The following is a 25,909-nucleotide window of genomic DNA, read 5'->3' on the forward strand; positions in this document are numbered from 1 at the left end:
ACTGAGGAGAGAGCAGGACACTGAGCAGTGAGGACCACCAGCCTCTGCTTTACTCAGCTCACTTTCTTCTGCTTCATTCAGGATTTAAAACTCAGATTTGAGCTTCACTGCTGAAACACTGATCTTCTGTCTAATAGAAATAAAAGGCTTTTGGATTCAGTGTTTGTCTCTTTATATAAACTGTATAAAACACATTTTTCCACACTATAGTCTCTTCTAATGGTCTTGTTTTAATGAATTTTAAAATTTAAATGAATTAAAATTAAAATAATGAATTTAAATTCCATAGAAGCTGAAAGTGTTTTCTACAGAGAGTTAACAGACAGTTAACACTGTGGAGGGGAAACAGATACCAGTCTTCACACCTTAATAAAACCTTTAATAAGTTTCATAATTAAACACAACAGAATAAACTCTGACTCAGAAAATGAAGACAGACATTATTGGATTTGATTATCCTCTATGTATTTATTTACATATATTACAGGGGAAATGCAGATAAACACTGTTACACAAAATACAAGTTATGTAATGTATAAAGGAATTCTAGCAGAAGCTAATTTCCAGCTCCTGTTTCTGGTTAGAAAGGCTTAAAAATAAATTAAACATATTTTAAGGCTCTGTTAAAAGAATGAGTTTGGATAGAGTTTATACAGTTTATGAAGGTTTCAACACATTTCTAATTGATTTAAACAACATGATAAAAGTATAAGACAGTGCTGAACTGATCACTGTCGACTGGTTAACCCTCACTGCTCTGCCTGCTATACAGACTATAAAAGTGTACTATACTGTATGTGTAGATTCAGATCTCTCTAAACCAGATTCCACACCACATTTTAGCACAGCCAATGATTTAGAGCTCGGGGTATTTACCCAAGAGTCTGAAAATGCTGCTCTACCTCTCACTGACTTTCAGTAGGAATTAAGAATCTTCTGGAACCAAAATATCATCTGTGAAAATTTCAGTTTCTGACAGACAAGGCTCCCACTTTCCTACTAAACTCCACAATATAGAACTCAACAAGGTTCTATTTCCACTCTGATAAGAAGATTAGAGCTGTTCTGATAATGATCTGTTACTGTTTAGTTCAGCTATTCCAGCTGCTGAACAGCCGGATCTCACTTCAGCTCATATGAACATTTTGGAAGCTTCTAAACTCCACAGAAGTGCTGAATGAAGAGCTGATGAAGAGCCCAGATTGTCCAATAAGAGCAGGTCAGGTTTTCAAATGCTGGAAAGCAGAAAACAGAACAGAATGATCAGACACTTACAGTCAGCACTCACCTTATTAGATTTTGAAAACATCCACAAGCAACAGAAATTGTATAAAATCCTCTAAATCTAAAACTCTCATTCTCTGTCTGACTGAAACTCACTGAGCACAGTTCCGCACACAAGGTGATTCAGAACAGCTTCATCAAACAAACTACAGCTTAATCCTATAAAACCACACACTCACATACCAAACACTTCACACTCTACACTGTAGAGATGGAGACTTTGCATTATTTATAGTAAAACTACTAAATTAACAATGTATTATATGATTAATTATAAATTATATACTGAAGACAATAACCCTCTTTCCTATATGGTAAAATACATATCTGATAAAACTATATTAAAATTATATGGTTTGTTAATTTAGTTATATGCTTAATATTGTGCTGCTTCTCTACACAGAGTCACAATAATGAGTCTTAGAGAGTAATATATTCTCACTGCACTGAGAAAAGGCTGTGAAGTTCATCCCGTGTTTAAAAGTTAAACAGGTTTGATTGAAGTTGATACAATATTTCCAGTGACTGTGAACCACAGTAACACACTCTGTTTCACACAGGTCTGATTTCACCCTAAACGTCACTAAAATAACGGTCTTATCTGGTTTGTTCTGCAGGTCAATCAAACACCTCCTTTCTTTAAAAAACAGGAAGTTCTTGGTCATGCTGTGATGTAACCCACCTGACTCTCAGATACAAACAATGGTAGCTTAGCAACACTGCCCGACCATGAACTCAGTTATAACCCGAACACACTGTTTTTATTTCATCAAATCAAAATCACCATTAATTGGTGCGTTTTGGGTAGAATTCTACTAGTCTACTGTACACAATATTACCATAACAAGTTAACTTAAACCCAACTCTAAAACACTGTAGGTGAACATCAATTGTGTGTGTGTGTGTGTGTGTGTGTGTGTGTGTTTCAGAGACTGTAATTCAATAGCTTACTCTAGTTTCTCCAGTTTAAAGTGAGGATCCTTCTGTAGATCAGAAAGCAGCTTCTTTCCTGACTCTCCTGGTTTATTGTATCTCAGATCCAGCTCTCTCAGGTGTGAGGGGTTTGATTTCAGAGCTGAAGCTAAAGCAGCACAGCCTTCTTCTGTAATACTGCAGCTAATCAGCCTGCAGAGAGAAGGAGTGAAAAGTACAACAGATGAGTGTACAGTTATATTCAGTTGAAGTTGAAGATGAATAAATAAATCATTCTGTTACTTTGTGTAGAAGGAATTTCTCTCCTATAGTGTTACAGAAACTACTACAGCTTCACTCCTGAATCCTGCAGTTCATTATTACTCAGGTTCAGTTCTCTCAGAGTTGAGGAGTGAAATTGGGGTGTTTAATGCTGATGAGAAAATAAAAAGAAAACGAAAAAAAAAAAATGTCCACAAGTTGCAGTTGATAGTGCAGACAAAGAAGACAACATAAATTACCTTTTTTCACTATTAATATTTTTTAGGATAAATCTTTTGCAACAACAGTTGGCGTTCCATTTTTCTTTCTGCAATACATTCCCTGCATTGTGTTCCTCTGTTTTGTTAGCGAGTCAATTTTGACCCCTTTTTGATGTGGGGGCATGGGGAGAGGAGAGGGGCGTGGCCAAAATTGAAAGGCGGGTTATGGAGGATTAACGTCATCAGCTGGAGCCTCTGCCGCTGCACATAATGCTGGAGGTTGGCCAGTTCATCCGGTCGTCCTGACTGAGCTAACCAGGCTGAACAACAGCTATTTATAATTTATGTGTTAATGCTAATAATTCAATTTACACACACATAATTATTAAATTATATAACGTTGTTTTCAGTTGTTAAATTGAGCAAAATGCTGAATTTGGCTTCTTTTTCACCAGCATGCATGCTGCCTTTACATGCTGCCGCCTGTAGATGGCTGATTTGAGCAGTAAAAAGCCCCATTAAAACAACGCTGTGCCAATGCTCTGAATAAAAAGGAAAAACACAGAAAGACCTTCAAGTTTATTTTAGACTTCAATATAATATAGATAAATTAAGATAATAATGTAACTGCAGAACATAATATAAAAAAAAAAAAAATAATTACTGTCCCTGGGGGAATTAGACTGTTCCAGGAACTTATATTCAGATACACGCAATTACACACGTCAAAAAATAGAATAATAACAAAAAAAAAAAACTAAAAAAACAAAGAAAAACATTTTCTCATACCAGAATGGGATTTTAGATGTTTTTTTTTGTGATTTTTTTTTATTGTGAGTTTTATTTTCTCGTCAGCATTAAAGACCCCAATTTGACTCCATACAGTTTGAGCTGAGAGCTGAGGCCAGATCTTCACATTTAAAACTTACTCTTACAGTCACTAACAATAACACACACAGAGAGTGTTTGAGAGTGGGCAAATTAGGCCTGGACAATAATTTGACATTGGTATTTATTGCGATAAGAAATGTTTCAATAACGATGATATCATTTTTGTGTCATATCGATTTGTATTATTTACAGAATCTGTCACAGACAGGCGTTTCACTGCAGAGCTGAACACAATCAGCCTCCGTAGCCAGGCTACGTCAATGCATGATGACGTAATCACACAGACACGTAGCCAGATAGGCTAGGCTAGGCTCGGATCCGCTCCACTACCGACCCTAACTGAGCGGTTTCGCTACATACAATATTTTCCTTATTCTGGCTGAAGCGATTTTGTAGTTTATGTTGTAACTGAGTTATTTATAGATGATAAAGCCTATAGGTTTGATTATTTTAGGGGGATATCATGTTCCTTTTATGTGTATGAAGGCTTTTTGCATTCTTTATCCTGGTTGAAGCATTTTTATTTTGATCTGTTAAATTTGTTTACAAAAGAATAAGAAGCCTCTGTTATAATTTAAAGTTATTTATATTGGTAATATGTATATAGGCTATACGTTTATGTTTGACAGGGATGTCATGTTTTTATTTTGCTATATGCAGATAAAAGTGAACATTGATTTATTTAGAAATGTTTTATTATATTAAGTGTTATATATTAATCTATAGTTTTTGTGAGAGGAGGCTTCAAAAACTTAAATTAAATTTTCAGACAGTAGCAGGTAGTGATTTCCATTGCATTCCATTTATTCCTAGCAGTTTTTCTGAGGCCTTCAAAGTATTTTTATCGATATCGATACCAACTTTATGTTGGTAATTTAAAGCAGTCTCTTAACCCTGATCTCTGCCCTAAAATTGTGTGTTTTCCACCAGATCCAATTGATCAGCTAATAACAAACCTTTACTGAGTTTACCTGTTAAAATACCTTAGCCCCTAATGAAGCGTAAATCAATCATTATGTATATCCAGCAGTGTATTAGACACATCATACCACCACTTACTTTATTAAAGTACCTTTAAAGCAGAGAAAGCTCTAGAATATGGAGAACAGTGGGAATATGCAGTAGAATATGCAGGAACAGGGTTAAGAAACATTGATCTAAACTGACTTCTGTTCATTTGTAGTTTACAGTAACACCACAGTAAGACCACATGTCCTGACTTTTCACACATATTTTTTTCTAACAACAGTAATGTAATGTGTTTAGGTTGTAAAGTCACCTTTACTTGGATGTAACTAATAATAAACAGAATACAAAAAAGGGATTATTTGTGATTAAAATATGTTGTTCTAGGACACTATAGGCTGGGCTTTGGTTCATATTAGCAAATGTGCCCCCCCCCCAATATCAAACCCTCTCCTATGCCCTTACTTTACATAATTTATAAACAGAATACAAAATAAAATAACATTTCTGTTTCAGTAAATTAGTGGATAACTCACCTTCACAGCGTGAACGAGTATTTAAAAATGTACTAAAACAATAAAACAGGTTTCTATCTAACCACAGCACAAAGACGGTACTGGTGCATGTTCACAATGACGGCCTGTTTTGTTACACACCTTAAGACAAGAAGAATAGGACAAAATGATAGAAACACTTCATCACTTGGTGTCAAAATATCCTAAACATCAAAGGAGATACACACACACACACACACACACAATCACTCTTTCTGAACATTAGCAGGCAGTATGAGTGTGTTAGTTTAGAGAAATCACCACACAGTCAGTCTGATGAAAATGTAAAGTTCAGAGTGACTTTTCTCTATGAGCAGTTTCTGCATTTCTAATACTGTGTGTGAGTGTGATTGTGGAGGTTTTCAGCATATTCTATAGAGAGTTGATGAAGCAATGGTTCAGCGATGGCTCGTGGGAACACTGTGCAGAGGACTGATGATCATTCTACACACCACCTCCACACACTGGTACAGACTGTGGGTAGTGGTTCTGATCACTACCCAGAATGGTGTGAGTATACGCAGCTTATTTTACTGAGAGGTGTGTAACTATAAGGAAATAAGAAACATTGAGCTGCTTTTTAATGGATGATTTTTACTCAGATTGCTGCGTAATAGTTAAAAGCAGGGGTGGATCTACTGGGGTGGTAAAGGGCAGCTGCCACCCTAAAAGAAAGCCTTGCCACTCCTGCTGCCACCCCAGTTGGCAGCAACAAATAAACCACTTTCCACACGCCCCCTAGTGGCCATTCCGCCGGGGGAAATTAACTTGGCGGACATTTTGAAAAACTGTAGATAAATAAATATATATAGTTTTTGAAGTGAAATCACTCTGATATGATGGAGGACACTCGTGCTGTGTGTGTTGTGGAGTGTGTGTGCAGGGGTGTGTGTGTGTGTGTAGTGGTGTGTATGTAGTGGTGTGTGTGTGTAGTGGAGTGTGTGTGTAGTGGAGTGTGTGTGTAGTGGAGTGTGTGTGCCGGGGGTTTTGTGTGTGTGTGTGTAGTGGTGTGTGTGTGTGAGTGCAGTTGTTTGTGTGTGTTCAGTGGTGTGTGTGTGTGAGTGCAGTGGTGTGTGTGTGTGTGTGTGTGAAGGTGAGATGCTCTGTTTGTTGTATTTTGATGATCTTACTTCAGTTTCTCCAGTTTACAGTGTGGATTCTTCAGTCCAGCAGAGAGCAGCTTCACTCCTGAATCCTGCAGTTCATTATTACTCAGGTACAGTTCTCTCAGAGTTGAGGAGTTTGAGCTGAGAGCTGAGGCCAGATCTGCACAGCTTTTATCTGATAGATTACAACTCCACAGCCTGAGAGAGAAATGATAATCCATTAGAAACACTGACATATAAACACACACACCCCTATTAGTATATATTTGAGATAATTATGCTTTATTTCATAATAGTTATACAATCCTTTTTAATTAAAATATATCTAGTAAATATATCTATTGTTTAGAACAGTTCATGTAAAAGTATTATACTATTATTTACTGATTTAAAATGAGTGAAGCTGAAGATGTTTTACATATTTAAGAAATGTTTAACATGTTTCCCTTCCTTTACTATAAACAATAATATGCACATGAAAACATATACATATCCTCCACACACAAAAACTAACTCTAATTTCTTTATCAATAAATTGGTTACAGAAAATTTTCAGTGATTATTCCATCAATTATTAAAGCAAGACATGATCATTCATTTAGCTGAATCTCACACTGCAGATTAAACTAACACTGGACTTAAATTCAGATAAACAGACATGCATGTACTTCTGATAAAGAGCTCAGAATAGAACACTTTCCCACAGAGAACATGCTGCTCAGTGTATTTCTCTTTATGAGGGTGAAATTAGAATAAGATTATTTAGTATTGTTAAGTGAGAGATCTATATTTATGTGCACATGGTCAGAAGTAGTTTTATTAGTTTAGGGTTTAAATGATTCTATTGAACCACACTTCAAAAGCAATGTCTGATTTTCTTTTTTTTTTACCCACCACCACCCCCCCTCTTCAGAGGACTATTAATACTTTAATGTTTATTCATTTATTTGTTTAATTTATATATACATATATACATTTAATATAGTTGGGGGGTTCAGGGTTGGAGAGAGTGAGATGCAGAAGGGGTTACAGGGGGAGAAAAAAACAAACAAAAAACAAAAAAAAACAAAGAAAAATTAAAATTAAGAAAGAAATAGACATATATATATATATACCAAAATATAGCTAAACAGAAAACAGAATAATGAAGTTATGTGGGATTTTAACGAATGATTTTGCTACAGTTTATCTTTTGTGGGATTATTGTGATTTACTGTAATGTTTGAATTAGATGTGTCTAAATTGGGTCTGAATCTGTGTTTTTGATGGGTTCTGAGTGTCTAGAGAGAGATAGTCTGTTAGTAGATTTTTTCCAGTGATTGATGTTAATGTTATTTTTTGTTTTCCAGTTTATGAGGATGATTTTCTTGGCGATAACTCGCGACATTAAGATTATTCTATTGTTTTGTGGTGTTGTGTTAGTGGTTGGTGTGTCTCCTAGTAGGCAGAGTGATGGTGTTGGGTGGATTTGGGTGGTGAGGGCATGAGATAAGAGGGTAATAACTTCTTTCCAGAACTGGTTAACGGGTGTGCAGTGCCACATAGCGTGGATATAATTATCAACTGTGTTTTGATTGCAGTGTGTACAAATTGGTGAGTTTGTGAATCCCATTTTATACATTTTGTGTGTGGTGTAATGAACTCGGTGAATAACTTTATACTGGATGAGTTGTAAATTAGTGTTTTTGATCATGTTGTGATTATTATTATACACCTGGACCCAGAAATCGGCATTAGGAGTTAATGATAAATCTTCTTCCCATTGTTTGCACGGTAAGCTAATAGGAAGATTCAATTGAGATATTATTTTATATATTTTGGATAATATTTTATTTGTTGTAGTAATGCTAAGAAATTTTGAAATTGGTGTAGGCAGGTCTAATGTGATTGGGGTGATTTTTGAACAGATGATTGATCTTAACTGGTGGTATTGTAAAAATTGAGTTCTCCCAATGCCGTATTTCTGGGTTAATTGTGGTAGTGACATTAAGGTGGTATTGTGATACGTGTGTTTGAGGTGTTTGATCCCCTTTTCGATTCAAGGTGGGTAGTTTAGTGTTTTTTATCAATGATAAAGTCTCGGTTGTTCCAGATGGGTGAATGACTGGTTGGTGTGAGTACAGAGTTTGTTATCTTGTGAAAATAATGGTGGAAGTTTGGTGCCTCTAGGCCACCATGTGATTTTGAGTTCTGTAACGTGGTGAGATTGATTCTGGGTGGTTTATTTTTCTAGTAATATTCACTTATTGTGTTATTTAGAATTTGAAACCAGGTGGGTGGGGCTGAATGGGAATCATTGAAAATAAATAATTGATTTTTGTTAATACTGTCATTTTAATTGTAGCAATTCTGCCAGCAAGTGAAAGGGGAAGTGTTGTCCAACGGCGGCGATCATCACTTATTGTTTTAGTTAATGAGTTGAAATTGAGTTTGAACAACTCTGACAGCTGGGGGGAGACCCTCACAACCAGATATGTGAATTAATGCACATGGGGGTGGGTAGTGTTTTCAGTTTAACATCAGGTTTATTTATGTTTATTGGAGAATTGCAGATATTGACCATTTGATTGAATACTCTTATATTTTTGAATAATTTTCGATTGTTTGGATTGTTTCTTTTATTGAAATAACTGTTTTTTGTAGAAATAGTAAGATATCACCTGCATATAGACTGATTTTATGTTGCATGTTGGGTGTTTGGATTCCTTTAATGTTTGTGTTTTGATGTATCGCTGCTGCTAGCGGTTCTATGGAGATAGAGAATAGATAAGGAGAGAGTGAGCATCTGTCACCATAAACAGGTAAAGAGACTGAATGCAGATGCAGACTGGGTTTATTCAAATAAACAATCCAAAAGACAGGCACGGGTCGAATCACAGGCAAACAGGGTATTCAGAGGAAAAGGGTGAGACGAAGTAAATAAACAAGGCTAGAGGTCAGACTACCAGAAAAACAATATGAATATAATGCTCAGAGCTTAGAGTTCAAATGAAATGCTAAGACTTCACAGAGAGTCTCTTAACTGGAGCTCCTTTATAGAGCTGGTAATAGAGTTCAGGTGGTCAGGGTGGGGCCGGTGATTAAAACTACGGTGAAGCCAAGCGCTGTTGGGCAGGAGAGGGTGGAGTCGGCGGGCTGACAGCATCCTTGTCTAGTCCCCCAGTGTAGTGTGAAAGGTTGAGATATTACTCCATTGGTTTTGACTGTGGTCTTAGGTGCAGTGTATAAAATCTGTATCCAATTAATAAATGATTCTCCAAACCTGAGTTTGTGCAGTGTGGTGAATAAGAGTTTCCAGTTCACTCTATCAATGGCTTTCTCTGCATCCAGGGTAACAACTGCTGTTGGTATGTTCTGGTGAGAGGTGTAATCTATTATGTTCACTAATCTGCACATATTGGTGGATGAATGTCGACCCTTGAGAAATCCAGTTTGATCAGGATGTATTAAATTATGGATTATTGTTCCTGTTCTGTTATCTAGAGCCTTGCTGATTATTCTTGTGTCTGTATTTATTAATGATAATGGTCTGTAGCTGGATGGTAGGGTAGGGTCTTTGTTTGGTTTAAGGTGAAGGGAGATGATTGCAGTATTCATGTTTGTTGGTAGTTTTGCATTTTGTTTAATTTCTGATATCATTCTGTAAAACAGTTGAGATAGGGATGACCAAAAGTGTTTATAAAACTCAGCAGGGAATCCGTCAGGTCCTGGTGCTTTATTGTTAGGAATGTGTTTTAGGGCTTTGTAGAATTCTTGTGGAGATAATGATATTTCAAGTGTATGTTTTTGGTTTTTGGTTAATTTAGGCAGTTTGAAGTGGTCCAGGAAGTTACTGATTTCATCTAAGTTGGTTTCATTGTCTGATGAATATACTTTAAAAAAAAAATCTTTAAAGGTGTCGTTAATTTCATCAGGTATCTGTACTATTTTCCCTGCTGAGTTTTTATGGTTGAAATAATTGTTTTTTTCTTTATTACACTTAATGAGATTTGCTAAATATTTTAGATTTATTTGAGTATTCAGTGTTTTCATGTTTCAATCTTTGTAATAAGAATTTAGTTTTCTTGTTTTTTAATTCGTTTTAGATCATATCTAAGTTTCCTAAGTTCTTTTTGCTTTTCTTCAGATGGGTTACTTATGATAATGTTTTCTAATTCTTTAATTTTTAATTCTAACTTTACCTCATGTTCTGTTTCTTTCTTCTTTTTAAATGTAGCATATGATATTATTTTTCCTCTTAGAACAGCTTTGCCAGTCTCCTGAGTAAAATATGAATTATTTGGTTGTTGGATGATTTTGTCGTCACCCATCACCAAGACCAAAATCCTGCATGTACTGTTTTATTATTTCAGTGGAATTCCAGTTGCGTGTGTTCTGAGTATGAGCTGATCGGCCTAAAGATGAATCTATAACTGCATTAAAATCGCTTCCAATCATGATTGAATAGTTCGATAGTGAGGAAATTTGTGTAAAAAAGTCATGAAAAAATGAGGGATTGTCAATATTTGGTCTGTAGATGTTAGCAATGGTAAAAGTGTGGTTGTTAATGGTGATATTTATGATGATAAATCGTTCATCTGGGTCTGTGATTGTAGTATTGTGTGTGAATGTGATTTTGTTATGTATTAAAATGGCTACACCTCTTTGTCTAGAGTTATAATTGGCTGTAAATATATGATTGTGTTCTACTGATTTCAGTTTATGTTGATCTGATTCTGTTAGGTGAGTTTCTTGTAGAAGGTATATATCTGCTTTTAAACGGCTGAGATGGAGGAGTATTTTAGTTTTTTTCTCTTGGGAGCCGATTCCATGTAATAAATTTTAATTGTTTCAGGTTGGAGTGTTGTTGGGTGTCAGATAGTTTGTAGATGATAGTGTGGTGATGTTCATGTTTCTGTTTAGGCAGATGTAATTTTATCTCAGGTAAGAGATAGAGAGAAAGATTAGTGTAGGGCATGAACAGGGTAGTGCGGTGTTGTTTTCCTGTTTTATGCATAAAGAAAAGTGCAGTGTAGACGAGTGCAATGTAGTGATGGATAGTTATAAATACATATTCAGACAGTATTCTTATGTACATTATTTGTCTATATATTTGCATGTATATTTCTTATTAAAATATATGTAAGATAGATAGATATATCTAGATAGATAGACAGTTATTCAGCGTGGTGCGCAGTCAAGTAATCAGCTGTGGTGCGTCTCCATTAATGAGCACCCAACCGGCATCAGTACAGCCAGGGTGTGATTTCCTTATGTCTGTACAGCTGAACATCCACATAGAGTTTATCGATGGAGAGAACTGCCCTTTTTCCATTTTGTATGAGCTGTTTTCTTATGGTGAGTAGTTTTTTCCGTCTGTCGAGTATTTCTCGGTGGTGCTGGTTAATGTCGTAGTTTGTTCCTTTCAGTTCTCTTCCTTTGCTGAATATTGTTTGTGTTTATAATGTTCCACTTTTGCTACAATGGGTCTGGGGTGTTTGTATTGTGAGTTTATTCCTCCCATGTGCTGCACGCGGTGAAAGGTTATGGTGTTGGGTGTTTCAGGTGGGTGGGTTTTTAAGTTTGGAGATTATGAACTCCGTGACCAGTTTTTCTGGGGTTTTGGGGATCCCGAAAAAAAACACAACATTGTTCCTCATACTTTGAGTTTGTAAGTTGAGTATTGTCCGTTTCATTTCCTTGTTTTCCTTGATAACAGATGAGAGTTGGTTTGTGATTGTGTTTATATTGTGCTGTAGTGTTTTGTTCTCCTTTGCCAGAGACGTGACCTGCTCCTGGCTGAACTCCAGGTTTTCACGCAGCACCTGGAACTCTTTATGCAGGAGCTCCACTAGTGAGATCCTCGTATCCAGAGTAGTGAGCTTGGAGTCAATGGAGATGAGGATTTCACGAACCTCTGTGTGGGACGGGGACTCCTGTCCCTCCGAGTCTCCAGGTGAGCTGGGAGGACGTGGTCTTTTAGAGGTAGGAGTTGACCTCATTTTTTCTTTTTTGTCCGAGCTCATGCTGCAGAACAGGTGGTAGTACTCCTTAATGAGTTCTTCTAGCACTTACAGGTTTGGTTTTGTGTTTGGTTGTTGTTTATTTGAAGAGAAAAAAGTATACGTATTCGGAAGCTTCCAATGTTTGTTTTTGTTAGTCACTGTGGGCCGCCATCTTGCTGATCACACTCTGTCTTGTGAGAGGGTAGCGTTACAGCGTCATCAGCCTGTCTCTGAATAATCTAATGTCTGATTTTCATTAGGTTTAGTATTTTTACGTTTATTACTTTTTCAGTTTAAAGATATACAGTTGTAAGAAAAAGTTTGTGAACCTTTTGGGATTATACTGGGATTTCTGCATAAATTGGTCATTAAATGTGTTCTGATCTTCATCTAAGTCACAACAATTGACAAACACACTCTGCTTAAACTAATACCACACAAAAAATATGTTTGCATGGTTTTATTGAACACAACATGTTAACATTCACAGTGAGGGTAGAAAAACTATGTGAACCTTTGGATTTAGTAACTGGTTGATCCTCCTTTGGCAGCAAAAACCTCAACCAATCGTTTCCTGTAGCTGCAGATCAGACCTGCAGAACAGTCAGGAGGAATTCTGGAACATTCCTCTTCACTAAACTGTTTCAGTTCAGCTGTAATATTCTTGGGATATCTGGTGTGAATTGCACTCTTGAGGTCATGATGCCACAGCATCTCAATTGGGTTGAGGTCAGGACTCTCCAGAAGGCGTATTTTCTTCTGTTGAAGCCGTTCGGTTGTTGATTTGTTTCTATGTTTTGGGTCGTTGTCCTGTTGCATCATCCATCCTCTGTTGAGGTTCAGTTGGCGGACAGATGGTCTTAAGTTTTCCTGCAAAATGTCTTGGTAAACTGGGGAAATGCTGTGCCTTTTTTCTCCATACATAACATTGTGTGTTCCTTCCAAACAACTCAAATTTGTTTAATCTGTCCACAGTATATTTAGCCAGTACTGATGTGGAGCATCCAGGTGCTCTTTTGCAAAGTTCAAATATGCAGCAATGTTTTTTCGTAGCTTCCTCCGTGGTTTCCTCCCATGAACTCCATTCTTGTTTAATGTTTTCCTCATTCTTGAGGAATTCTTGAACGTAGGTCTTCTGAGAGCTCTTTTGTGTGAGGCATGATTTACATCAAGTAATGCTTCTTAACAACAGCAAACTCAAAACTGGTGTGTTTTTATAGGGCAGGGCAGCTTTAACCAACACATCCAATCTCATCACATCCTGCCTCCAATTAGCTCTTAGAAAAGTCATTAGCCTAGGGGTTCACATACTTTTCCCCTCTCACTGTGAATGTTAACATGTTGTGCTCAATAAAACCATGCAAACATATCATTTTTGTGTGATATTAGTTTAAGCAGACTGTGTTTGTTTATTGTTGTGACTTAGATGAAGATCAGAACACATTCAACGACCAATTTATGCAGAAATCTAAGTAATCCCAAAGGGTTCATATACTGTTTGTTGCAACTGTATCAACATTGTGACTGTATGAATTGCAACTACTGTGTTTTTATCTTATTTTAACTGAAGTGTACCAACAATTTTGTTCCAGTGTGCACATATTTAAGTTTACCTTTACTGTAACTAAGAAAACTTCTCTTTGAATAAAAATTCTCACAGTTTCACTGTTAATAGAGTGGTTATCTCATGACTACATCTTCAAAACCTTTTAGTTTTGCAACTTTTAAAAATATTTTTCTCAATATTTTATTGGATGGGGATGATCAATAAATATTATAAACATTACAGCTAAAAAACTTAGGAGGAAAAGAAGCAGGATCATAAAGTAACCTCTCTCATTAGAAATAAATAAAACAGAAATGGGAGAAGAAAAGTGTAGAAAAAAAAAATAAAAGTGTACAGGCAACCATAACATTTTCTGCTAATTCTTTATCTTTTTGTCCCAGAATTGAGTCAAAATGTGTCAAAAACTTAAAAAGAATTCTATTGAATTCCTTGGCCCAGAATTGTTTGGAAAGTGTGCTCATTTGACTGTATAGGTTTTTACTGAAGGAGCTATGCCAATTTCTTTATATTTTTTTAGGTTCGGATTTGGGATAGGTGTAGTAAAGGGTTAAAAATAAGCTGCACAGGACATTTTTTGTCCTGTTACCTGTCATTATCTTAAAATAGACACTTCAAAAATTAAGAAAAATATCAAGATGTTTTTATCCAGTGCACAGGATTTTAGTATAATGTGAAAACAAACATGCGACCTTAACATTTTCTGTTATTTTTTTTTAATCTCTTTGTCCCAGAATTGAGTCAAAATGTGTCAAAAACTTAAAAATAACCATTCTATTGAATTCCTTGGCCCAGAATTGTATGGAAAAGTGTGCTCATTTGTCTGTCTAACTTAAGGAGATATGCCAATTTATTAATTATTTTTCAGGTTTGGCATTAGGATAGATGTAGTAAAAAGTTAAAAATAAGCCCCACAGGACATTTCTTGTCCTGTTACCTGTCAGTAGACACTTTAAGGATTAAGAAAAATCTCAGGATGTTTTTATTTAGTCTGCAAGAATTTAGTATAACGTGAAAACGTACAGGCAAATTAACATTTTCTGCATTTTTTTTTTTTTTTTCCCAGAATTAAGTCAAAATGTGTAAAAAACGTAAAAAATAACCACTCCGTTAAATTCCTTGGTCCAGAATTGTATGGAAAAGTGTGCTCATTTGTCTGTATAGGTTGTTAACTCAAGGAGCTATGCCATTTTCTTCATTATTTTTTTCTGGTTCGGAATTAGCATAGATGCATTAAAGGGTTAAAAATAAATGTCATGGGACATTATTTCATCCTGTTACCTGTCAGAATCTTAAAATAGACACTTTAAAGATTAAGAAAAAAACAGGTGGCGAAAAAAAAATCCACTATGTGCTCGTGGACCCCTGTTTCCATCTAGACTAATAGTCAGAGCACACCTGCTTAATATAATTTGCATAAGAGATCATGTTTGTGTGTGTAGTGTGTGTGTGTGTGTGTGTGTGTGTGTGTGTGTGTGAAGGTGAGATGCTGTTTGTTGTATTTTGATGATCTTACCACAGTTTCTCCAGTTTACAGTGTGGATTCTTCAGTACAGCAGAGAGCAGGTTCACTCCTGAATCCTGCAGTTTATTATCACTCAGGTCCAGTTCTCTCAGAGTTGAGGAGTTTGAGCTGAGAGCTGAGGCCAGATCTGCACAGCTTTTATCTGATAGATTACACCAATCCAGCCTGAGAGAGAAATGATAATCCATTAGAAACACTGACATATAAACACAAACACACACCCCTTAGGAAGGAGGTGTAAATATATCTATTATTTATCTATTACCTATCTAATATATCTATGAAATATATCTATTGTTTAGAATAGTTTATGTAGAAATTTTATACGATTATTGAGTCAATTAAAGTAAGTAAAGCTGAAGATTATTTACTTATTTAAGAAAGGTTTGAAATGCCTCTCACATGCATACATATACATATCCTCCACACACAAACTAACTCCAATTTTTTTATCAATAAATTGGTTAACATATTTTTCAGAGATTATTTCAGCAATTATTAAAGCACGACATGATTTAGCTGAATCTCACACACTGCAGATTAAAGTAACACTGAACTTATATTCAGATAAACAGACATGCATGTACTTCTGATAAAGAGCTCAGAATAGAACACTTTCCCACAGAGAACATGCTGCTCAGTGTATTTCTCTTTATGAGGGTGAAAATAGAATAAGATTATTTAGTATTGTTTTAAATGATTCTGTTGAACCACACTTCAAAAACAATGTCTGGTATTCATTTGTTTCATTTGTATATAACTATATTCATTTAATATAGTTGGGGGTTTAGGGTTGGAGGAAGTGAGATGCAGAAGGGGTTACAGGGGGAGAAAAAAAACAAACAAACAAACAAAAAAACAAAAACAAATAAAACAAAGAATAATTAAAATTAAGAAAGAGACATATATATATATATATATATATATATATATATATATATATATATATATATATACCAAAATATAGCTAAACAGAAAACAGAATCATGAAGTTATGTGCGATTGTAACTGATGATTTTGCTATGTTTTATCTTGTGTTGGATTATTATGTGATTTAATGTAATGTTTGAATTAGATGTGTCCAAATTGGGTCTGAATCTGTGTTTTTGGTGGGTTCTGAGTGTCTAGAGAGAGATAGTCTGTTAGTAGATTTTTCCAGTGATTGATGTTAATGTTATTTTTTGTTTTCCAGTTTATGAGGATGATTTTCTTGGCGATGACTCGCGACATTAAGATTATTCTATTGTTTTGTGGTGTTGTGTTAGTGGTTGGTGTGTCTCCTAGTAGGCAGAGTGATGGTGTTGGGTGGATTTGGGTGGTGAGGGCATGAGATAGGAGGGTGATAACTTCTTTCCAGAACTGGTTAACGGGTGTGCAGTGCCACATAGCGTGGATATAATTATCAACTGTGTTTTGATTACAGTGTGTACAAATTGGTGAGATAGTGAATCCCATTTTATACATTTTGTGTGTGGTGTAGTGAACTCTGTGAATAACTTTATACTGGATGAGTTGTAAATTAGTGTTTCTGATCATGTTGTGATTATTATTACACACCTGGACCCAGAAATCAGCATTAGGAGTTAATGATAAATCTTCTTCCCATTGTTTGCACTGTAAGCTAATAGTAAGATTCAATTGAGATATTATTAGGGACCGAGCCCTATTGTTTTTGGTCCGTTTATTATTATTATTATTATTATTATTATTATTATTATTATTATTATTATTATTATTATTATTATTATTCTGCCTCTTTGCGTCCATTTTTGAGGCATTTCCGATACTCGAAAACTCACGCATTGACCTCCTCATAAACAACAAGAATCACTAGGTTTTATTTGACTCTGCCCAACAGGAAGTCGGCCATTTTGACAGGAAGTTGCAAAATAAAAAGTTTCCCGCTGGGTTTCGGAGGGGTTAGGATGTTTGAAAACTCCTAAAATTTTACAGACCTATTTGGCTTAGGCCATACTTTGACCGTAAGTTGGAATTTCGTAAATTCGTCTTTCATCAGCTCTCTAGCGCCACCTATTTTATATCATATTTATGAAAAGCTCTCAGCCTCTTGATAATTGGCAGATTCAATAAGTCTTTGAAATGATTTAGGAATATTTTGTCGTTTTTCTCATGTGTAGCTAGAGGACTCTACAGCGCCCCCTATTTTGTTTAGGCCATTAAATTAGCTGTAGCTGTCTCAAAATTTCTCCAATATTCTCGATTTTTGGCAACAACATAGAGAGTATCATCCCGCACACATTACCCATTGGCTTGTACTAGCTCTGCCCAACAGGAAGTCGGCCATTTTGAAATTTGTGGAATTTTTACACATTTTTCACGAACTCATTCAAACTCCTCCTAGAGTCTTTGTCATATTACCTCTAAATTTGGTGTGGATAGGCTCCAGACATACATAGTGATAAATTGCGAAGGAATAGTCGATAGCTGAAACGATGACGTAATGGCGGACAATTAATTTAATGGAGACGCAACACTAGACCAAAGTGAAACCATGACACGGTCATAAAACAGATGATTGAAAAATCATCAAACTTGGTAAAAACACAAGAGACATCATAAGACACGTTTTTAGTATTGGAATGATTGACTCCGCCCAACAGGAAGTCGGCCATTTTGAAATATGTGCATTTTACACACATTTTTTGCATACTTTGTCGAACTCCTCCTAGGGAATTTGTTGAATACTCTTGATATTTGTCAGCAAAAAACTACTACCATCCATGATGATAAATTGCGAAGGAATAGTCGATATCTTAAACGAGGACGAAATGGCGGACAGTTGAACTGCTTGAGATGCCCCATTAAAACAGGAAGTGAATACATTCTGGTGTTAGTAGGTGTTTGAGGAGGTTAAAAAGGTTGAAAACTCTCGAAAATTTACAGGCCTGCTTGAATTAAGCAGTACTTTCATCTGAAATTAAAATTTCTTGTATACGTATTTCATTGGCTTTATAGCGCCACCTAGGTTTCAATGCATATTTGACATTACGGGAATGCTCAAAACCTCTTGAAAATTGACAGATTGCATAAGACCTAAAAACACTTTACAAATATTTTGACAATTTTTTCATGTATAGCTAGCAGACTCTACAGTGCCCCCTAATTCGTTTGTTTAATAAATTAGCTGTGGATGTGTCAAAATTTGTCTAATCTTCTCAAATTTTGGTAGGATCGTAGATAGTATGACCCTGCACATATTTGCAATTGGCTTGTATTAGCTCCGCCCAACAGGAAGTCGGCCATATTGGAATTTGTAATATTTTTACAAATTTTTCACAAACTAATTTAAACTGCTCCTAAAGTCTTTGTCAGAATACCTCTTATTTCGCTGTAAATGAACAACAGACATATTTGATGATAATTGCCAAAGGATTAGTTGATCGGTAAAACGGTGACCCAATGGCGAGCAATTGAGTCACTAGAGACGCAACACTAAACCAAATTGAAACCATGACATGGTCAGAAAACAGATTATTGAAAATTCATGAAACTTGGCAAAAACACAAAAGACATCATTACACACATTTTCAGCATTGGTAGGACTGACTCCGCCCAACAGGAAGTCGGCCATTTTGAAATATCTGCATTTTACACAAATTTTTTGTGTACATTGTCAAACTACTCCTAGCAAATTTGATGAATTCTCTTGGTATTTGGTAAAAATAAACATTGAACATATCTGATGATAAATTGTGAAGGAATAGTCGATATCTCAAACAAGGACGAAATGGCAGATGGTTGAATTTTTGAGATCCCACATCAAAACAGGAGGTGAAAACCTAGGTAATGCCAGGTGTTTTGAGGAGGTTATAACGGAGAAAAACTCACAAAATTTGACCAGCCTGCTTATCTAAGGCTGTTGTTTGATGTAGAATTAGAATTTCAAATACATGTATTTTAACAGTGCCATAGCGCCACCTGTATTTTAAATGGATATTTCACATGTTTAACAGGATAGAAAACTCTTGAAAATTGGCACACTCAATAAGACCTTAAAATTACTTTTACCGGTTTCTCGGTTTGGCCCGGTATGATTTGCGCTGTTGTGCGAGGGCCCTACGTCCCCCTGTGACAGGGGGACAACTCGTTTTATATATTTTGGATAATATTTTATTTGTTGTAGTAATGCTAAGAAATTTTGAAATTGGTGTAGGCAGGTTTAATGTGATTGGGGTGATTTTTGAACAGATGATTGATCTTAACTGGTGGTATTGTAAAAATTGAGTTCTCCCAATGCCGTATTTCTGGGTTAATTGTGGTAGTGACATTAAGGTGGTATTGTGATACATGTGTTTGAGGTGTGTGATCCCTTTTCGATTCAAGGTGGGTAGTTTAGTGTTTTTTATCAAAGATAAAGTCTGGGTTGTTCCAGATGGGTGAATGTCTGGTTGGTGTGAGTACAGAGTTTGTTATCTTGTGAAAATAATGGTGGAAGTTTGGTGCCTCTAGGCCGCCATGTGAATTAGTGCACATGGGGGTGGGTAGTGTTTTCAGTTTAACATCAGGTTTATTTATGTTTATTGGGAGAACTGCAGATTTTGACCAATAGATTGAATACTCTTATATTTTTGAATAATTTCCGATTGTTTGGATTGTTTCTTTTATTGAAATAACTGTTTTTTGTAGAAATAGTAAGATATCACCTGCATATAGACTGATTTTATGTTGCATGTTGGGTGTTTGGATTCCTTTAATGTTTGTGTTTTGATGTATCGCTGCTGCTAGCGGTTCTATGAAGATAGAGATTAGATAAGGAGAGAGTGAGCATCTGTCACCATAAACAGGTAAAAAGACTGAATGCAGATGCAGACTGGGTTTATTCAAATAAACAATCCAAAAGAGAGGCACGGGTCGAATCACAGGCAAACAGGGTATTCAGAGGAAAAGGCTGAGACGAAGTAAATAAACTGAAAGGCTAGAGGTCAGACTACCAGAAAAACAATAGGAATATAATGCTCAGAGCTTAGAGTTCAAATGAAATGCTAAGACTTCGCAGAGAGTCTCTTAACTGGAGCTCCTTTATAGGGCTGGTAATAGAGTTCAGGTGCTCAGGGTGGGGCCGGTGATTAAAACTACGGTGAAGCCAAGCGCTGTTGGGCAGGAGAGGGTGGAGTCGGCGGGCTGACAGCATCCTTGTCTAGTCCCCCGGTGTAGTGTGAAAGGTTGTGATATTACCCCATTGGTGTTGACTGTGGTCTTAGGTGCAGTGTATAAAATCTGTATCCAATTAATAAATGATTCTCCAAACCCGAGTTTGTGCAGTGTGGTGAATAAGAGTTTCCAGTTCACTCTATCAAAGGCTTTCTCTGCATCCAGGGTAACAACTGCTGTTGGTATGTTTTGGTGAGAGGTGTAATCTATTATGTTCACTAATCTGCTCATATTGGTGGATGAAAGTCGACCCTTGAGAAATCCAGTTTGATCAGGATGTATTAAATTATGGATTATTGTTTCTATTCTGTTAGCTAGAGCCTTGCTGATTATTCTTGTGTCTGTATTTATTAATGATAATGTTCTGTAGCTGGATGGTAGGGTAGGGTCTTTGTTTGGTTTAAGGTGAAGGGAGATGATTGCAGTATTCATGTTTGTTGGTAGTTTTGCATTTTGTTTAATTTCTGATATCATTTTGTAAAACAGTTGAGATAGTGATGACCAAAAGTGTTTATAAAACTCAGCAGGGAATCCGTCAGGTCCTGGTGCTTTATTGTTAGGAATGTGTTTTAGGGCTTTGTAGAATTCTTCTGGAGATAATGATATTTCAAGTGTATGTTTTTGTTTTTCACTTAATTTAGGCAGTTTGATGTGGTCCAGGAAGTTACTGATTTCATCTAAGTTGGTTTCATTGTCTGATGAATATACTTTAAAAAAAAATCTTTAAAGGGTGTCGTTAATTTCATCAGGTCTCTGTACTATTTTCCCTGCTGACTTTTTTATGGTTGGAATAATTGTTTTTTCTTTTATTACACTTAATGAGATTAGCTAAATATTTTCCAGATTTATTTGAGTATTCAGTGTGTTCATGTCTCAATCTTTGTAATAAGAATTTAGTTTTCTTGTTTTTTAATTAATTTAGATCATATCTTAGTTGCCGAAGTTCTTTTTGCTTTACTTCAGATATACTTATTTTACTTATATTCTTTAATTTTTTATTCTAACTTTACCTCATGTTCTGTTTCTTTCTTCTGTTTAAATGTAGCATATGATATTATTTTTCCTCTTAGAACCGCTCTGTCAGTCTCCCATAAAAGTGTTGGTGATGTGTCTGGAGAATCATTTATTTCTAGGAACGATACCCACTCTCTTTTTATATAGCTGTCGAATTCTTGATCATTTAGTAGTGATGTGTTAAAGCGCCATCTAAAGGTCTGTTTATGTTGTTGGTTTGAATTCCATATCATTGCGAGAGGTGCATGATCACTTATTGTGATAGGGTGAATTTATATATGTACAATGTTTGAGAAAATTGAATTAATAATTAGTAAATAATCAACGCGTGAATATGATTTATGTACTGCTGAGTAAAATATGAATTATTTGGTTGTTGGATGATTTTGTCGCCACCCATCACCAAGACCAAAATCCTGCATGTACTGTTTTATTATTTCAGTGGAATTCCAGTTGCGTGTGTTCTGAGTATGAACTGATCGGTCAAAAGATGAATCTATAACTGCATTAAAATCGCTTCCAATCATGATTGAATAGTTCGATAGTGAAGAAATTTGTGTAAAAAAAGTCATGAAAAAATGAGGGATTGTCAATATTTGGTCTGTAGATGTTAGCAATGGTAAAAGTGTGGTTGTTAATGGTGATATTTATATGATAAATCTTTCATCTGGGTCTGTGATTGTAGTATTGTGTGTGAATGTGATTTTGTTATGTATTAAAATGGCTACACCTCTTTGTCTAGAGTTATAATTAGCTGTAAATATATGATTGTGTTCTACTGATTTCAGTTTATGTTGATCTGATTCTGTTAGGTGAGTTTCTTGTAGAAGGTATATATCTGCTTTTAAACGGCTGAGATGGAGGAGTATTTTAGGTTTTTTCTCTTGGGAGCCGATTCCATGTATGTTCCATGTAATACATTTTAATCATTGCAGGTTGGAGTGTTGTTGGGTGTCAGTTTGTAGATGATAGTGTGGTGATGTTCATGTTTCTGTTCAGGCAGATGTAATTTTATCTCAGGTAAGAGATAGAGAGAAAGATTAGTGTAGGCATGAACAGGGTAGTGCGGTGTTGTTCTCCTGTTTTATGCATAAAGAAAAGTGCAGTGTAGACGAGTGCGATGTAGTGATGGATAGTTATAAATACATATTCAGGCAGTATTCTTATGTAAATTATTTGTATATATATATTTGCATGTACACTGTAAAAAGTGTAGCCCTGCTCAAATTAAAAAAAATGATGTCCATTTGTTGCATCTAAACTATTAGACTTCACTCAATCTAAATAAAGTCAATTGTTACAACCTGATTATTTTATTTTGACATAAACCATATTACTTCACTCGACCCAATATTAATTATTCACCTTGATCCAAGTTTAATTCTTTACATTTCAGTTTCGGAACCAAACTAATACATTTAAATTGAACCGAACTTAAAAAAAAAAAACATGGCAGCATATTCAGAAGTTCCAGAAGTTACTGTGGCGTGGAAGAGGATGGATTACCAGCGAGATTCGTTTCTGTGCTCTCTTGCTCTTTTTATTTTGCTCTGAGGAGGACAGTAAGAGCTGGATTTACATGGGATTCCACTTTTGAAAGTGAAACTAACTACAGCTCCAACGCAGCTAACCCCACTCCCACACACAGAAAACACACAAAGGGTGAGGCACTTACACAAAACAACCACATAACTGATAACTACATGAATAATACTAGAACAGTGATAATAAAACATGACATGAAACTCTGGGATAAACAGTAACATAAACACGCAGAAAAACACCCACTTCCCCCAACAGGGTGAACTCCCATAATTCCTTCCGCCCCCCCTCCAGTCCCGACGCCACAATACCATAAGCATGCGTTGCTATCTCGCGAGCGCGTTCAGGCACTTTCTCCCTCTCTCATTCTCTCCCTCGCGAGCGCGTTCAGGCACTTTCTCCCTCTCTCCCTCAGTGCTCTGAAGCACTTCTCTACAACTTCTCCCGTGCTCCACAGTGCGCATGCGCAATTCATGTTTGATTCAAATTAAAAATATTACATCCTTATCTCTTTTCTTCGAGTATGATTTCAGTGGAACCAAAACATTTGGTTTATTTCCTTCAGAATTGTAATTAATTTAGTCTGAATCAAAATTGACACATCAAAATCCAAAAAGGTTGAGTTTCACAATAAAGTCAATAATTGTACTATGTGTTCAATCATATTTATTAGCTTGAATGAACAGCTCCATGCTTCACTTTTTACAGTGTATATTTCTTATTAAAGTATATGTCATTGTCTAGATAGATATTTAAATAGATAACTTTTATTCTTCTTTTCCTCCTTCTCTTTTCTTTCCCCTCTTCATTCCTTTAAGAGATTACCGGCAATTCATTTTTGTTAGTTGGAGAAGAGAGAGCTGGTAATTAGCGTGGTGCGCAGTCAGGTAAACAGCTGTAGTGCGTCTCCATTAATGAGCACCCAACCGGCATCAGTACAGCCAGGGCGTGATTTCCTTATCTCTGTACAGCTGAACATCCACATAGAGTTTATCGATGGAGAGAACTGCCCTTTTTACACTTTGTATGAGCTGTTTTCTTACGGTGAGTAGTTTTTTCCGTCTGTCAAGTATTTCTCGGTGGTGCTGGTTAATGTCGTAGTTTGTTCCTTTCAGTTCTTTCCTTTGCTGAATATTGTTTGTGTTTATAATGTTCCACTTTTGCTACAATGGGTCTGGGGCGTTTGTTTTGTGAGTTTATTCCTCCCATGCGGTGCACACGGTGAAAAGTTATGGTGTTGGTGTTTCAGGTGGGTGGGTTTTTTAGTTTGGAGATTATGAACTCTGTGACCAGTTTTTCCAGGTTTTCAGGGATCCTGGAAAACACAACATTGTCCCTCATACTGTAGGCTTGTAAGTTGAGTATTGTCCGTTTCATTTCCTTGTTTCCTTGCTGTAGTGTTTTGTTCTCCTTTGCCAGAGATGTGACCTGCTCCTGGCTGAACTCCAGGCTTTCACGCAGCACCTGGAACTCTTTATGCAGGATCTCCACTAGTGAGATCCTCGTATCCAGAGTAGTGAGCTTGGAGTCAATGGAGATGAGGATTTCACGAACCTCTGTGTGGGACGGGGGCTCCCGTCCCTCCGAGTCTCCAGGTGAGCTGGGAGGACGTGGTCTTTTAGAGGTAGGAGTTGACATTTGTTTTTTTATTATAAGTCACAACAATAGACAAACACATTTTGCTTGAACTAACACTACACAAAAATTTAATGTTTGGATGGTTTTATTGAACACAACATGTTAACATTAACAGTGCAGGGTCGGAAAATAGAATAAAGCATGACTGATTCAAACATGATTAAAACAAATAGAAGTAACATTTAAAAACATGTAAAAGAACAACAAGGAATTGGAAATAAAAAATAAAATAAGAATAAAGCATGAATAAAACATGATACAAAAGTGCTGTTACAGAATAAAAGTGGGTGGAGCTGCAGTGTTTTAAGCTAAGCTGAAGGCCTGATCAAACATGTAGGTTTTCAGTCTGGATTTAAAAGTGTTTAGTGTTGGTGCTCTTCTAATGCTCTCTGTTAACTGGTTCCATTTAAGAGCAGCGTAGTAGCTAAACGCTGACTCTCCATGTTTAGTTTTTACTTTAGGCAGCTCTAACTGACCAGTTCCTGATGATCTGAGAGTTCTGCTCGGCTCATACTGCTGGAGAACATCAGAAAAATATGCTGGTCCTGCACCATTAAGACATTTATAGACCAGTAACAGAACCTTAAAGTCATTTATGTAACATACTGGTATCCAGAGTAGGGATTTAAGGATGGGGGTGATGTGCTCCCTTCTTTTACTCCTAGTCAGAACTCTGGCTGCTGAATTCTGAATCAGCTGAAGCTGTTTGATGGTCTTTTTTGGGAGTCCAGTTAGGAGTCCATTACAGTAATCAATCCTACTAGAAATAAAGGCGTGGATTAGTTTCTCCAGGTCTGCTTTAGACAGAAAATCTCTGATCTTATTTATGTTCTTGAGGTGATAAAATGCTGATTTGGTGACGGCTTTGACATGACTGTTAAAAGTGAGATCAGAGTCCATTTGTACACCAAGATTACGCACTAGTTCTTTAGATTTTAGGCTTTTTGAATCCAGATAGGCAGCTAGTCTGTGCCTCTCATTACTATTCCCAAATAAAATAATCTCTGTTTTATCTTTATTCAACTGCAGAAAGTTCTGTCCCATCCATTTATTTATCTTCTCAAGGCATTTACACAGTGAGTCAATGGGACCATAGTTGTTTGGGCAGAGGACCATGTAGATCTGAGTGTCATCTGCATAGCTGTGGTAAGATATCCCATAGTCACGCATGATTTCACCCAGAGGAATCATATATAAATTAAATAAGCGTGGCCCAAGAATTGAACCCTGGGGTACACCACAGGTCACTTGCACAGTCTCACAGAAACATTATTT

General features: G+C 36.2%; 1 protein-coding gene across 1 annotated transcript in view; it reads right to left on the reverse strand.

The window, feature by feature from the left end:
- Window positions 1–628: 628 nt before the first annotated feature.
- LOC111188311 (NACHT, LRR and PYD domains-containing protein 12-like) overlaps window positions 629–25,909 on the reverse strand; it is a 50,589-nt gene continuing 25,308 nt past the window's right edge. Inside the window, exons 8-11 of the mRNA XM_049472970.1 lie at window positions 15,260–15,433; window positions 6,220–6,393; window positions 2,236–2,409; window positions 629–1,235 (exon numbers count right to left, since the gene is read on the reverse strand). Of these exons, the coding sequence (XP_049328927.1) occupies window positions 1,229–1,235; window positions 2,236–2,409; window positions 6,220–6,393; window positions 15,260–15,433 (529 nt within the window). The 3' untranslated portion in view covers window positions 629–1,228. The remainder of the gene's footprint in view (window positions 1,236–2,235; window positions 2,410–6,219; window positions 6,394–15,259; window positions 15,434–25,909) is intronic.

The sequence above is a fragment of the Astyanax mexicanus genome, unplaced genomic scaffold (genome assembly GCF_023375975.1).
Source record: "Astyanax mexicanus isolate ESR-SI-001 unplaced genomic scaffold, AstMex3_surface scaffold_32, whole genome shotgun sequence".
In the NCBI taxonomy this organism is placed as follows: Eukaryota; Metazoa; Chordata; class Actinopteri; order Characiformes; family Acestrorhamphidae; genus Astyanax; species Astyanax mexicanus.